The 15,481-nt window shown below is 40.2% G+C and overlaps 1 protein-coding gene across 6 annotated transcripts in view; it reads left to right on the top strand.

The window, feature by feature from the left end:
- KIF13A (kinesin family member 13A) overlaps positions 1–15,481 on the top strand; it is a 187,589-nt gene that overhangs the window by 106,534 nt on the left and 65,574 nt on the right. For all 6 annotated transcript variants that reach the window (XM_072152654.1, XM_072152653.1, XM_072152659.1 and 3 more), the window contains exons 7-14: positions 1,990–2,077; positions 4,908–5,042; positions 6,074–6,186; positions 7,805–7,916; positions 9,392–9,604; positions 11,990–12,100; positions 14,023–14,157; positions 15,257–15,387. In XM_072152654.1, coding sequence (XP_072008755.1) covers positions 1,990–2,077; positions 4,908–5,042; positions 6,074–6,186; positions 7,805–7,916; positions 9,392–9,604; positions 11,990–12,100; positions 14,023–14,157; positions 15,257–15,387 — 1,038 coding nt within the window. The remainder of the gene's footprint in view (positions 1–1,989; positions 2,078–4,907; positions 5,043–6,073; positions 6,187–7,804; positions 7,917–9,391; positions 9,605–11,989; positions 12,101–14,022; positions 14,158–15,256; positions 15,388–15,481) is intronic.

Here is a 15,481-nt window from a genome sequence, read left to right as displayed (position 1 = left end):
CAGCCAAAGGAGTCAGAAGAGCCATTGAGGCTAATTTTTTATGAAAAATAAGTTATTAACAGCTTAAAGAACAGATCCTGTTTCAAGGGGCACACAACAGTGTGCTTGGATTAAAACCATTAAAAACAGTTTCCTTTAAAATACTAGAAGTTATTCAAAATAGAACTTATACAGCCCCACAAATCCCATTACTGTGTCTTATAGCAGTGCAAACCAAACTGCTTGCACATAACCGTGCCAACAAGCACCAAGCACTTCCAAAAAACTGTGCCACCACCAAGTGACCCCATACCAGTGTCAACCATACAGTTGCCTTTTAACCTTATCAGATACTTAGTGCCCAAAGACAGTGCCATCACACAATGACCCTGTAACCATGCCATCACACAGTGATCCTATATCCATGCTACCACACAATGAACTTATAACAGTGTCTTCACATTGTGACCTTATCACCATGCCACCACTCAGTTACCCCATAACAGCGTTACCACACAACGACCCCATAACAGCGTTACCACACAATGACCCCATAGCAGAGTTACCACACAATGACTCCATAACAGTGCCTCCACTTTGTTGATGACTGATTTTATACAGATACTTTTCAATCACTCATTGTGTTGGCTTCTTGACATCTTAGCATGGTAAAACCAGAGATCTCCATAAATAAATGACAAATTACACAGAAACATTCATTTAATTTGCCATGTGGAAGATTTACTAGTATAACGCGCGTCGGGTCCCTGTGCATGGAGAGGGCTCATGTGCTCATTCCTCTCCACCGGTAAGTCTTTGCTGCATATTGCTGGTAGCACTGATCGCAGGTTCTAGGCCGTCGATAGCCGCCGAAAATGCTTCTATGATAGGACCGATCAAACAGCCTAGGGTTAAAGTAACTTAGGGAGTCTGAAAAAAAAAGTAAAAATAACTTTAAAAATAAAAAATATAATAAAAAACCCTAAAAATTCAAATCACCCCCCTTTCCCTAGAACTGATAAAAATATAAATAAACAATAAAAATCATAGATACATTAGCTATCGCCGCGTCCAAAAATGGCGATCTATCAAAATATAATAACGGTTTTTCACTGCGTTTAACCTCTGGAAAATAGCGCCCAAAGTCGAAAATGGCACTTTTTAGCCATTTTAAAAAATATTAAAAATTCTTTAAAAAGTGATCGAAATTGAAAACATCATTAAAAGTCGCAAAAAATTACACCACCCACAGCTTTGTACAACGAAGTATGAAAAAGTTATTAGCGCTAGAAGATGGCAAAATAAAAAAAAAATTTGTACAGGAGGTTTTTATTTCTGTAAATGTATGAAAACATTATAAAACCTATACAAATTTGGTATCCCCGTGATCGTACCTACCCAAAGAGTAAAGTAGAAATGTAATTTGGGGCGCACAGTGAAAACCATAAAAAATCCAAGCCCACAAGAAAACGGTGCAAATGCTTGTTTCACTATTTTCACTGTATGTGGTTTTTTTTTCCCGGCTTCCCAGTACACGACATGGAAAATTCAGTACCATCAATATGAAGTGCAATTTGTTGCGCAGAAAACAAGCCATCACAGAGCTCTTTAGGTGGAAAAATAAAAAAGTTATTGATTTTTGAAGGTGGGGAGTGAAAAATGGAAGTGAAAAAGACTATAAAGGGCCAGGTCATTAAGGGGTTAACCTCCAATTTCAATACTTGCTTTGGAGGGACATAAAGTGTCATTCTGCAATGAATCTATCACTATTTCACCCTCCAGAAGGAGTATTCTCCAAATATAGCATTTTTTACACTTTCCGCAAAAGCTGTGCTATATCTCTCTTTATTTTTATGATATTGTGCTGTGCAGCAGTGTAACATGACAACTATACTATACTGTTTTGCTCATAAAGCAATTTTATTGCTGTTGTGTATATTTTAGGTGACCAATCTAGTTGACCTTTATGCAAGCTAGAAGGATTTAACCATCTATTTTTGTTTCTTTCAGAAGCCGACAATCCCTTAAAGTTAGGGAGCACAAGGTTTTGGGACCATACGTTGATGGTTTATCTCAATTGGCTGTAACTAAATTTGAGGTAATGTGTCTATTTATAAGAGCTGCTATTTATACCGTAGTTTCAGTTAAACTGCTATTATTAACGTTGTATGTATTTTAGTTACTATCGTACACACCATTACTAACTTAAAGGGGTTGATTAATATCACAAAAAGTTCTTGAGTGGTTTCCATATGTAAACTGAATAGTATACATTTATCACTTTTAACCTCATTTCATGATGTGATGAAGAGTCTGTCTGAAGTTCATTAGTGTTTGGGACCACAACTGAAGGTTATTGGTGAGTTTTATTCATTTACTTGTTAAGCCCCTCTAAGAACTTAGTGTCCTGAGTATTTATGAATGCTAATATGAATGTTTAAATAAGTAATAATGTTTCCTTACAATTCACACATAAGTAGTCCTTTATGTCCATTGTCCATTTGGGATGAGACAGATGGCACATACCTACCGGGCACCTATAATCTCCCAGCCAATTAAAGGTAACCTGGTTAGGTCAGCTTTGCAGCAAAATATCCTCTCTAAATGGATTACTCCTAAACTGATTAAAACAGTATAGAAAAACTCTCTGCTAAGGCCAGTAGTTATATTGACAGCTGTTTAGCAGATTCTCCTGTTGTTGTTTTTTCAAGGCCAATTTAACTAATGTTACAATGTTTCTTGGATGAGTAATTGTGAGGCTGCAATCATGGCCAAGTGATAACACTTTCAGCTCAGCCAGCAACCACTCTCTAATTTAATGTTGTATGTTAACTGATATAAAATGTATGCTTTGTAGTTTATTAGGACACTCAATACATTGATAGAATTCAGCTGTAGTTTCCACTAAAAAACTGTCTGCACCACATTTATAAAGTTCTGTAGACAGTTTTTAGGCACAAAAGAGTAATGCTAACCCGATGGAATTTTGTCCTAGTTTTCTGGCATAAAATAAGCCTACTACTAGACAGTCTTAAACTACCACAGCTTTATCATCCAGCATCAGACTCTTATATGAATCTTGTGCAGAATGAGGGTGCATCCACACAGCGGTATGGCGCATGGCCGCATTCTAGCGAAAAGATAGAGCAGACTCTATCTTTTCCCGGTGTATGGAGTGGAACGTACCGCCGCCGGGCTGCCATAGACGGGCGTCTGAATGTACCCTAAGACTGTCAAGTTTAACTCAGTGGCATCTAGTACCTTACAGGTGACAATCTGCTGCATCAGGAAGAGGACTCCATTACCACTTCCCATGACTCTGCTGATACCACCATCAGATATCTTCAACTTTGTGCAATACATCCATAAAAATACCACAGTCACTTACAGCATAATGTCACCTGGATAACTCGTTGCTTACATACAGGACCCCAACATGGGTTTTGTTTTTAAAATTAACAATAGTAATAACAATAAGGATTAACAACGTATAACACATACTGTGTCAGGATCAGTGGTAGAGGATCCTCTGAACCACCACGGACTATGATGTAACCCGACACCTAGGAGTGGAGTCTAAATGGCACCCAGTTTTCACCAGAGCCTGCCGCAAAGTGGGTTGGACTTGCTGCACCGTGGTACCACCAGGTCACTCCACAGGCACGACTTTGCCCACGGTGGCGGCCAAGTCAAAGTACAGAATTGTGAGACAGCATTGTGGTTGGGGACAGGCAGGAGTTCAGGACAGGCTGCACAGAATCGGGAGCAAGGCAAAAGGTCAAGGCAGGCAGCGGAGGAGCGTAGTCAGGAACGGAACCAGTGTCACAACTGGAATTCAGCAAACAGTCGCAAGGCATAGGGATAAAGCTTTCTCTAGAGCTATGAGGTACAAAGATCCGGCAAGGGTCACAGGAAGAGGCTGGCCAATTATAGGTTGTCAGGTGGATTTCAGGCGGCCGGTGCACATGCGCCCCAGGAGGGGGTACGTGTGCGCTGGAGCGAGAATATCTTCGCTGGAGCGCGGCTGGTTAAGTGGAAGTACTGCTGGCACACGGGTGCGTCTGTGACACGGAAAATGGGTCGCTGGACCACCAGTGACATACTGTATGAGTTTGATGATGCATTTTGCCCTGTCCACGATCTATGTGCAGCTTTCAATATATACACAGCCCCTCCCACTTCCCTAAATCTATTTTTAGCCCCCCATATTTCAGTCAGTATACAGCCACCAGTCTATATACTGCCCCCCCCCCGTAGTCCCCAGTCTATATACAACCTCTCACAGCCATCAGTCTATATGAAGCCTGAACTGACCCAAAGAATAAAGGAGAGGTATTATTTTGGAAAGCATTGTGAAGCATAGCTTTAAAAAACGAGCTCACAAAAAAATGCTGCAATGCAATTTTTGACAATTTCACCATATTTGGAATATAAAAAACAAAACAATCCTTTACACAGCAGCTCTGTACATGGAAAAATAAAAAAAAATAGAAATTTATGTAGACAAAAATGTAAAAACAAATAAGATCCAGGTTCTCAAGGTGTTAAATTGATGCTAAAAGGTGATCTGCTTGGTGATGGTTACATAAAAACATTGTACTGTAGCGTTTTTTTTATGGGTTTCCCAATGCAACAGAAAGCAGTATGGTAACAGATGCGTTTCCAGCATCATTTTATCAGAATTCATATATCCTAAAAATGTAAAGAGTGCTGGACTGTTCTCTTTTTTTTAGTAAAAATTAGAGTATCCATAGAACTCTGTATTTTGCTGTTCCTCTCATAACTCTCCTGGAAATACACAGAAAAAATTGACAACTAGGAGTTATTTAACAGAAGTTTTTTAGGCAACAGTTCTTATATCAAAGATATAAGTCTTTAAATCAAAGCTATTCCTGCTGATAAATAATCAGGCCTTCTTAATGTTTTAGGATATCGAATCTTTAATGTCTGAAGGAAATAAATCACGTACTGTTGCTGCAACAAACATGAATGAAGAAAGCAGCCGATCACATGCAGTATTTAACATTATTTTAACTCAGACTTTGTATGACCATCAGTCAGGGGTAAGTATCTGGATAAATATGTTTAGATACATGTATTTCATGTTCTCTAAAACTTATGACTTTAAGCAGATCATAAAATTTCCCCCGTAGAGACTTCCTGCTACCAGAAACCTTGTATGAGTTGATTGCTCAGTTTCCTTGTAGCAACATCACAGGGGAAATGAAGCATTACAGCGTGCCAGATATAATAAGTGAACTGTGTTTGAAGTGCAGGACCTCTTCTAGAATCATACACAGTTTTGCGTAAAGCCATATGAACGTAAGTTGTCAGGTTTTTCAAAATGAAGCAGGCACAGGATGGGAATGCCGCATGCCGACCACTCTGTCGGGCCACCACGCCTCTCTATGCCCCCTCTACGAGGAGGTGGCTTAGTCACTTCCTTAATCGAAAATTCTTTCTCTGCACAAATGGTGTAGAATCCTAGCTAAATATCCCCGATTGTTTGTAATCAATCCACTATTAAATCAGAGTTATCTAATATAGTATTTAAAAGTTGGCTGTCCAATTTGAGCAATCCCTATAAAGGGGTTGTCCAGCCACTACTGTGATAAATCAAGTTTTACCCATAGGATGAGAGATAACTGGCTTTTTGGTTGGTGGCCCCAGTGGTTGGACCTCCACCATTCAGGAGAATGGGTATCAATAGTCCCCCATAGTACCATCTCCGTTAGAGAAACCTTAGGCAAAATTCCCAAGTAAAAGGTTGATTACAAATCTGCTTCTATCACTTTTTGTTTTCTCCAGATAATCATATTACTAATTATTGTTATTTGATAATCAAATTAGACAAGATGTCAATCAATAGGGGTCAACCTGACATAATCTGCATTAGTAACTTCAGAGGGTTCTTGTGAAAATCCAAATTATATTATACATCAAGTTATGGCTAATCCGACTTTCTGGATTTTCAGGTAATGGATTCAAGAAGTTACATTCTACATGTTTTTATGTGTATCACACATATTTTCTGCTGGTGTATATAACACGAAGATACACAAATAACATTGATGTTTCTCTTTTGTGTGACTAGAACTCAGGAGAACGTGTCAGTAAAGTCAGCCTGGTGGACCTGGCAGGCAGTGAGCGAGTGTCCAAAACTGGTGCTGCAGGAGAACGCCTCAAGGAAGGAAGCAACATCAACAAGTAAGGGCCTTTCCCATTGTTTCACTAATACTCAATTAATTAGACAATAGTAGCTTGTGGATCTACAGATGTCATTTTCATTACCAAGTGTAAATTAGGCTGAAGATGCAATGTATTTTCATTTCTTGTCAGTGAGTTTCATGGAAAGTGACAAACTAAAGAACTTTAAAAGATTTAAAGTTCAAAGTTATGTTAACAAATTACTGACAAACTTAAAGTTAAAGTGAGAGTATTTTAAAACAGGGCACTTGACATGATCAGAAGGCAGTTCTCACAGACATATACATTTTTTGTGGTTTGTGTTTTCTATACATAATTAAAGGAAATCTTCCATCAAAATCAACCAGGGATACTTCCTCATAGACCCAGGTGCTGTGACTAAGTTAATTTTCTTATGTTATCCATGGCCTCATTTCTTCCAAAATCAACTTTTAAAATTATGCTTATAAGCTGGAAGGGATCTGAGGGCATCAGCCGTAGCTTACACTGTGCAAGGAGCTCTTCCTCCCTTACACTGTGTGTTGAAACTTCTTCTGCTGCGAGTTTACTTCAGGCAGAGGGAAGATGAAGTGCTGAGGGAGCAGAAGGAGGAAAAGACAGTGTAACAGCCTGTGAAACTACAGCACAGAGCCATTCTGTGTCATAATAATATTTTTAAAAGTTGATTTTAGAAGGAAGGAGGCCATATGTATCAAATATAAGAAGATTACAACAGCTCTTCTGATAAAAACCACTGCGTAGTTTGTAACAGTAATTCACATGCTGTAAATGTTAAAACTGCGCATTAACCACTTTGTAATACTCATCCACTTATCTGATGATTGCTGGGGATTTTGATACTCAGAATCTGCAATAATTTAGTTGTATGTTTACCAGGATTTTAACTGGAGTCTTGTCACTAGATTTTACCCAACTCCTAGCCCCATCTAAAATTCCCTTTTATGTGAAATCTCATCCTTTTACCTATAAAATATCTATTGAAAATGAGCAAAGAGTCATATTATGCCTCAGATATGACAAGTTCTAAAGGGCTTCAGGGGGTTGTCAATCCAGACACCCCTATATTGAGTTCTAAAGTACCTACACATATGCTTTGGTGTCATATTAAAGATAAAAATCTCATCTTTCAGATCACACCAAGCTTGTGGTTCTGTGATCTACAGAACCAGAGATACAGGCAGTTAAAGGAAACCTTCCACAAAAACCAGGGATAAACAAGGGGCACTTACTCATAGATCCAGGCACTGTGACTGTGGTAATACAAACCTTTGTACAAATGCCATCTGGCCCTGTTGCTTTCCTCTTATTAAGACCTTGTAGTAAGGTTAAGGTATCAAATCTTAACCACTATGTTAATGACGACATATACTAACTAATATAGGCATGGGATGCCCCTTTAAACTCTAGCTGCTGGTAGCTTTCTCGGAATAGAAGGAAATGATTGTGGGGATTGTGCATATTTTTCCAATGTGTCAGCAACCATTGCTCCTGTTGAGCTGCAGTCCTGTTGTACTGGAACACTTGGGAAAAGGAGTGTTCCATAGATTGTCTTCATTTGACTATCCATCACTCTGAATTTGATGATGGTGTTTTTTGTGTTTTCTATCTTTCCACCAAGGTCACTGACAACTTTGGGATTGGTTATATCATCGTTGGCTGACCAAGCTGCTGGTAAAGGGAAGAATAAGTTTGTTCCTTACAGAGATTCTGTACTCACGTGGCTTCTTAAGGTAGGACCAAAATCATTGCACAGCATACTGTTAATGTTTTGATAGACCATTCATTTCCATGGTCTTAAATTCCATCCCAAAAATCTGCTGATTTATGAGAAGATCATATTGGCAAATACTACGGATTTCTAGAATGAAAGCTATTGAAAGGGGTGGCCACTTTACCTCATGATTTTTGTAATGTGTGTGTAAGTGTGGGGAGCAGAATATTAGGTAACTTACCAATATACATCTATTAATGGTCCTGCACTGCCTCCTGTCTTTTAACTCATCAGCCAGACATTCCTGCCCGTAAAATGGCTGCAGATGGAGGGTCATGTGATCTCCAACTGGCGATTGTTCATGGACAGTTAAGAGATCACATGACCCTCCATCTGCAGCCATTTTATGGGCAGGAATGTCTGGCTGATGAGGTAAAAGACAGGAGGCATCACTGTACATATTAATAAAGTGGTGCAGAACTTTTAATAGATGAATATTGGTAAGTTACCTAATATTCTGCTCCCCACACTTACACACACATTACAAAAAAGGCATGAGGTAAAGTGGCCACCCCTTTTAAGGTACTCTAAGGCCTTCAGAGTTCCTCTTTAAAGGGGTTTTCCCACGAAAGAAAATTCTCATGTATCAATCCCCTAGTGATGTTAACACAATAAAGATTATTTTAACGATTTACTTTACCATTTACTGTTTTTGCTCCTATTACCTTCTTTCCTGCTCACTAAGCAGGCGCGTTACTTTACTATCTATATAGTTCTGTGGGGTGACAATGTGGTTACATTATCAGGGTACAAGGTGTATATGCACTTTCATCTAGCTTCTGACATTGTACTAACACATTGACACATAGAAGGAGAGATGAGACAGATTGGAGATGATGAGATGCCTATTGCACATACACCTCTGCTACATCTCACAGATCATGAGATCCATTAAATGCCTATTACACACACAGCTCTGTGCATCTCACTCTCCCTTCCCCCGGATTACTTATCTCCTTGTAGCTTGTAGTTTGCAGCCCCTCTCTGTTCACGTTTTCCTGGGTGGATGTGATCAGTGAGTGTCTCTGAACTCGGTGCAGGGTGCGTGGCTACAGCACACAGTAGAGGCACACAGAAAGTCATCTCCACGATCTCACACACAAATCCAGGATGGTTGCCACCCAACCCTAAGCAGGACTGATAGAGACAGGTTGGAATTATATCTGTGAAATGCTGCATTTTTGTTAATAACAGTGAATTTGAGAATGTGTTATTTTCTTATGCTGAGTACATATAAGAAACTTGTCTCGGTGGGAATACCCCTTTAAGTTTTGTTCATTTATATTATAAACCAGGGTATACAATATATGTTAATATGCTGTTGAATATAATCTCAAAATTTTGTAACATATATAAGTAATCCTTCAGACTTTTAGGCTCTCAGTTATTTTAACAGAAAACCATGTGCTCTTATTTTTTTGTCTTGTATTAAAGGACAATTTGGGGGGCAATAGCAAAACTGCCATGATAGCCACAATAAGCCCAGCAGCCGACAACTATGAAGAGACACTTTCTACCTTAAGGTATGCTGATCGGGCCAAAAGAATAGTCAACCATGCTGTGGTCAATGAGGATCCCAATGCCAGAGTTATCCGAGAGCTGCGTGAAGAGGTGGAAAAACTGAAGGAACAGCTCTCACAGGCTGAAGTGAGTTCACCTACCTTTAAAAGAAACATAGAGTGAATTGCTTCTTATGTACCGTATATATACCCGAGTATAAGCTGAGGTACGTAATTTTAACACACAAAAACTGGGAAAACCTATTGACTCAAGTATAAGCCTAGGGTGCGAAATGCATTAATCACAGCCTCTGCAGTATATAGCTGATCAGCCCCCATCTCCCAGTATATAGCCTGCTAGCCTCTGCCCCCTAGTAAATAGCCAGCAACACCATGCCCTCTAGTATATAGCTAGCTGCCCCCTAGTAAATAGCCAGCAGGCACTGCCTCCTAGTATAGAGCCAGCACGCACTGCCCCCTAGAACACAGCCATGAGGCATTACCCCCTAGTACACAGCTATCAGGCACTGCCCCCTAGTACATAGCCAGCAGGCACTGCCCCCTAGTACATAGCCAGCAGGCACTGCCCCCTAGTACATAGCCAGCAGGCACTGCCCCCTAGTACTTAGCCAGCAGGCCCTGACCCCTAGTACATAGCCAACAGGCACTGACCCCTAGTACACAGCCAGCAGGCACTGGCCCCTAGTACATAGCCAGCAGGCACTGGCCCCTAGTACATAGCCAGCAGACACTGCCCCCTAGTACATAGCCAGCAGGCACTGCCCCCTAGTACATAGCCAGCAGGCACTTGCCCCTAGTACATAGCCAGCAGGCACTGCCCCCTAGTACACAGCTAGCAGGCACTGACCCCTAGTACATAGCCAGCAGGCACTGCCCCCTAGTACATAGCCAGGAGCTTTCGCCCCCTAACATATAGCCGCCTATTGTCCCCAGTATATAGCCAGCTGCCCCTTCCCCCAGTATATAGACAGCAGCCCCTTCCCTCAATATATAGCCAGCAGTCCCAGCCAGTCCATGCCCACTAGTATATAGCCAGCCAGTCTGGAGGAGTGGAAGCAAGAAGAGGACTTCCGGGGGATGTCGGAAAGGGTACAGAGTTAATTTTTTTATAGACTAGAGGATAAGCTGAGTAAGGTTTTTTCAGCATATTTTTTGTGCTGAAAAACTGACCTTATACTTGATTATATACATATTAGATACTAGATTGATTTTAAGAGCCCTTTGGTTCTCTCTAGAATACATTTGAAATATACAGTAAATATATTTTTGTCACTTGGGGTCCAGAACTTCAGACTCGGATAGACCACCAGGTGGTGCATAACAGACTATACTATTAAATACACAGCGTCTCAACCATGCTATATTAGCAGATTATTTAATAAACATTATTTTTGTATACTGTAGATGCATTGGGTGACTAAGATGAACCAGTTTTATTCCTCCTGGAGCTTAAGTTATAAATAACCGTATAGCATCTTGCTGCTTCCATGGGAATGTTGTTATGTGGCTCTGAGCATGCCTGGCTCACAGGAATTTTAGGGTCCATAGTTCATGTCAAGAGTTAGACAGCCGCCAGTCAGTTACTGACAGGGCTCCCAGGACCATAACAGTCTAAAACAAAGTCTAGGAAAGCAAGTTATTACCAAAAGAAAATTGTTTCTGTGTGTTTTAGGAATTTGTATATGGATGTCAGAGAATATTTGAATGTAGATGTACAGTAGTTGGCCTCATGAATGGATAGGGCTCAGATAACCCAGTCTAACACTGTTAACACTTATCCCAAACTAAGGCAAGTTTATACCACCCATCTTACCTAGATAAAACATCCTTATTGGGAAGAAATATATGTAGTGGTGGTTCAACATTCAGACTACAACTCAATGTACTGATACATTGGGGCACATTTACTTACCTGTTCCGTTGCGACCCTGCGGGTCGTTGTCTGACAAGGATTCGGAGCTGCCGCGATTCACTAAGATTGTGCATCCAATTTCTTGCATGTGTCACTTCCCCGCTCAGGTCCACCGAAGTTCACCATCTTCTTCCTGGTGCATGTAAGTGCGTGTCTTGCTACACAATTTCGAAAGTTAAATTCCACGGTTTGCCCGAATCAGTCGGGTTGTCCGATGGCCACGCCCCCAATTTGTATCGCATGAAAGCTGTCGCCGATGCGCCAAAATCCTATCGCGTGCACCAAAAACCCCTGTGCAATTCAGGGCAAATTGGAAATATTTGGGAAAGCCAACGGAAATGCATCCAACGGACCATTGGTAAATGTGTCCCAATGTGTGAAAGCTCCTGGCTGTTTCTGTAACTCTCTGTCTTTGTATCTGTGTGTGAATGGATATTACTTTTCACTCCTGCATTTATATGATTTTGTTCTGATAAACTGTTCTCTTCTCTTTGAAGCTTAAATATGCAACAGAGATAAAATGTTAGGAAGCAGATGGCTATATTGAATTCTCGGTAGTCTAAATAAATATGTATGTTTCTTAATATTTTCCATGCAAAGTCTATGAAGGCACCTGAATTAAAAGAAAAATTAGAAGAATCTGAAAAATTAATCCAAGAGCTAACAATCACCTGGGAAGAGAAGTTGAGGAAAACAGAAGCCATTGCTCAGGTATTTAAGTTAATCATATGTTCTTCTCAGTTTTATACTTCTCTTGTATCTGTTATACAACTATAACGACCCTGAAAACACTTATAGGGTCATTGGTATTGTTGTGCTTGGTTATGGCAGCAGTTTGTTATCACCTGAAATATCTAGGCCTGCACTTTACACATGATTTTTATGGCCAAAAACATACTAATGTCTCCATTACATGATATACAAGTAAATACTAATGTAGCAGCCCATCTGATTGCTGTGGGTCATATAGAGAGGGGCCCATCCATTCCAGGTTGATCTCATCTTCATTTCATTGGACTTTTTTTCTTTCTTTTTCCTATAAGCCGACCCAGAGTACCTAATTTTACCACAAAAAACTGGGAAAACTTATTGATTTGAGCATAAGCATAGGGTGGGAAATGCAGCAACTGCACTTTAATGAAATGTCCAGCAGAAGAGCCCCCTTAATGTTGAGCAGCAGGGCCCCCCTAAATTTCCAGCAGCAGAGGCCCCCTTTTCAGTTGCAGAGCTCCCCTGTCCAACAGCAGAGCCCCCCCCCCCCCTTCCTGAAAAATAGTAAACATAGTGGGGCAGATTTACTTACCCGGTCCATTCGCGATCCAGCGGTGCGTTCTCTGCGCTGGATTTGGGTCCGGACGGGATTCATTCAGGTAGTTCCTCCGCCGTCCACCAGGTGGCGCTGCTGCGCTGCAACGCATGGTTTGCGCTGGAGTTCACCAAGCCGGGCTGAGTGAAGGTAAGTGCAAGCTCCGCAACAGCTTTTTTTTTTTAAATGCGTCCGTTTTTCCGAATCTGTAGGGTTTTCATTCGGCCACGCCCCCCCATTTCCGTTGCGTGCATGCCAGCGCCGATGCGCCACAATCAGATCGCGTGCGCCAAAATCCCGGGGCAATTCAGGGGAAATCGGCGCAAATCGGAAATATTCGGGTAACACGTCGGGAAAACGCGACGGCACTCACTCAACGCCCTCTTCTTTCAATAAGAAAAAGCTCTCTGTCCGCACGCACAGCCCATGACTTAATCAAGCAGGGACATTCCGTGTCTCGTTTGTGTGTGCGAGCGAGCAGAGAGCTTAGAAATGTTGCTGCCGGGAAGTCGGAGATGCAGGAAGAAGACGAGGTGAATGGAGAAGAGCGCCGGTAAGTATATGTTTATTTTTTTATACACTCAAGTATACGCTGAGTTGGGTTTTTGACACATTTGGAATGCTGAAAAAAATCTGCTTATACTCCAGTATATACGGTAATTCATCCACCCATTCAAAATACATGGCCAAGAGGTTTAACTCGTTAGCAAAGGGACTGGTAACAGTTTTTTGTGTGTGGGTGTGGGCAAGCTCAGAACACGGTTTCAGAAGTGAAAAAAATATGATTTTTAATTTCTGATGGAGCGTTAGCTCTCTTTTAAAATATAACAAACAGTAAATACACAATTACAACAAACAATGTAGACACATCCACATACGGATATTATATACACCCCAGTGCGGGTACAGAGACTTGATCCGTCCTTTTCTGTATGTGCAATGCCTTACTGTTTGTTATATTTTAAAAGAGAGCTAACGCTCCATCAGATATTAAAAATCATATTTTTTTCACTTCTGAAACCGTGTTCTGAGCGTGCCCACACCCACACACAAAAAATTGCTACTTTTTCCTTTGGTCTTTTTTGGTGTTAAGACCTATTGTGGTTGCACCCAAACTCGGCTTAACAGAAATTGATAAGTGCCACTATAACTTCAATATAATCATGGTAACAGTTTTTGTTTTGTCGTGTGTCTCTGGCTTCTGTATGAAAATAAAAAGAAATTAAAAGGTTACCACTCCCTTGGCTAAGTTTATTTGTTAAATTATATGTGTAATGCAAATTATATGATCTATTGATCTCTGTGCTTAACTTTTGTTTCCTCACAGGAGAGGCAAAGGCAGCTGGAGAGCATGGGCATTTCACTCCAGTCTTCTGGCATCAAAGTTGGTGATGATAAATGTTACTTAGTAAACCTCAATGCTGACCCTGCACTCAATGAACTGTTGGTTTATTATTTAAAGGTGAGATGATAATTTGACGATTTGCGTTTTATCCACACCTGGTGGTCTCATTCATTCAGTCTTATCATGTGATGCTGTACACATGAAATCCATTTCCATCGCCTTCTCAGTGACTCATTCATTATTTATAAATTTAATTAGTGATCTGTCAGAAAATTACATAGATACATATAATTTTCTAGATATAATAAGTGGTGTTATGGTTAAATCCGCCCATCATTACAGCTAAATCAGCACCTTTTTTTTTATTTATTTTTTTTAAATGTAGGTGGTTCAAAATCATAAAAATGTTTGGGATATGAATCAATGTTGAAACATAATGTAATCATGTTTGAGTAGATTGTTGTATGTAGGCTTAATATGGTCCAGAATACTGTATATCCATTAAATTCTTCAATCAAGTAAAAGAAAACTGGGATCTGTGATGCAAGGTGTATTATATACTATATCATATAGCAGATATGGGATTTCTGCAACAGCTTTGCAGTGTGAACTGCTCCAGTTGAAGGATGGTCCCATTATAACAGGTCTAATGAAGTGAGGCTACCCATTGCAGTTTCTGTAAAAAACATGGAATCTACAAGAATAAATTACCTGTTACTTCTATTTTTCCTGCTATGTAGATTTGATACATAGAATTGATTTGTTACCTCACAGAAACCTTGCGGCTTTATGAAAGGCAATGCAGAAACCCCTGGGTTTCAACATGAAATCCACATTGAAATTGTCAAAAATTCAACATTATAAAAATACCCTTAAACTGTACTCATTTGTTTTTTTTTCATGCAGTCCTATCAACTTCTGCCAACTGCTGAGATTAAGGGATATGGAAGGCAACATTAATTTTTAAAAGACTTCCTACAATGTTTTGTTCTCAGATGCCAGTAATGCTAGTGGTAGCTTTGGCAATAGGCCCTCTCTGACAGCTACATCCTATTCCAGAGGCTGTAAGCAACAGGAAAATCCAGGTGTCTTTCCATTCTTGAAGTAGAGATTTTTTTTTAAATATAAGAGAATCTATGTATTTGATAATAGTGCAACCTCTCAAGTTTGGTGTGTGTTAGAGTAATGCAGAATGTTCTATTCTTATTTTCTAAAGGACCACAACAGAGTGGGTGCCTACCTATCTCAGGATATCCAGCTTTTTGGTATTGGGATTCAGGCTGAACATTGTGTAATAGATATGGCCACGGATGGGGAAATTTCTCTCACACCTAAAGAAAATGCGCGGTAAGATAAACCAGGAGCATCTAAACCCTAATACTTAAGAAATGTGAAGTCATGTCATTCAAAAAAATCTCCATGTCAACCCACCAAATGTCAC

Source organism: Engystomops pustulosus, chromosome 5 (genome assembly GCF_040894005.1).
Source record: "Engystomops pustulosus chromosome 5, aEngPut4.maternal, whole genome shotgun sequence".
NCBI classification, from domain to species: Eukaryota; Metazoa; Chordata; class Amphibia; order Anura; family Leptodactylidae; genus Engystomops; species Engystomops pustulosus.
The sequence above is the reverse complement of the archived record's forward strand: the minus strand, read 5'-3'. Positions and strand labels throughout refer to the sequence as shown.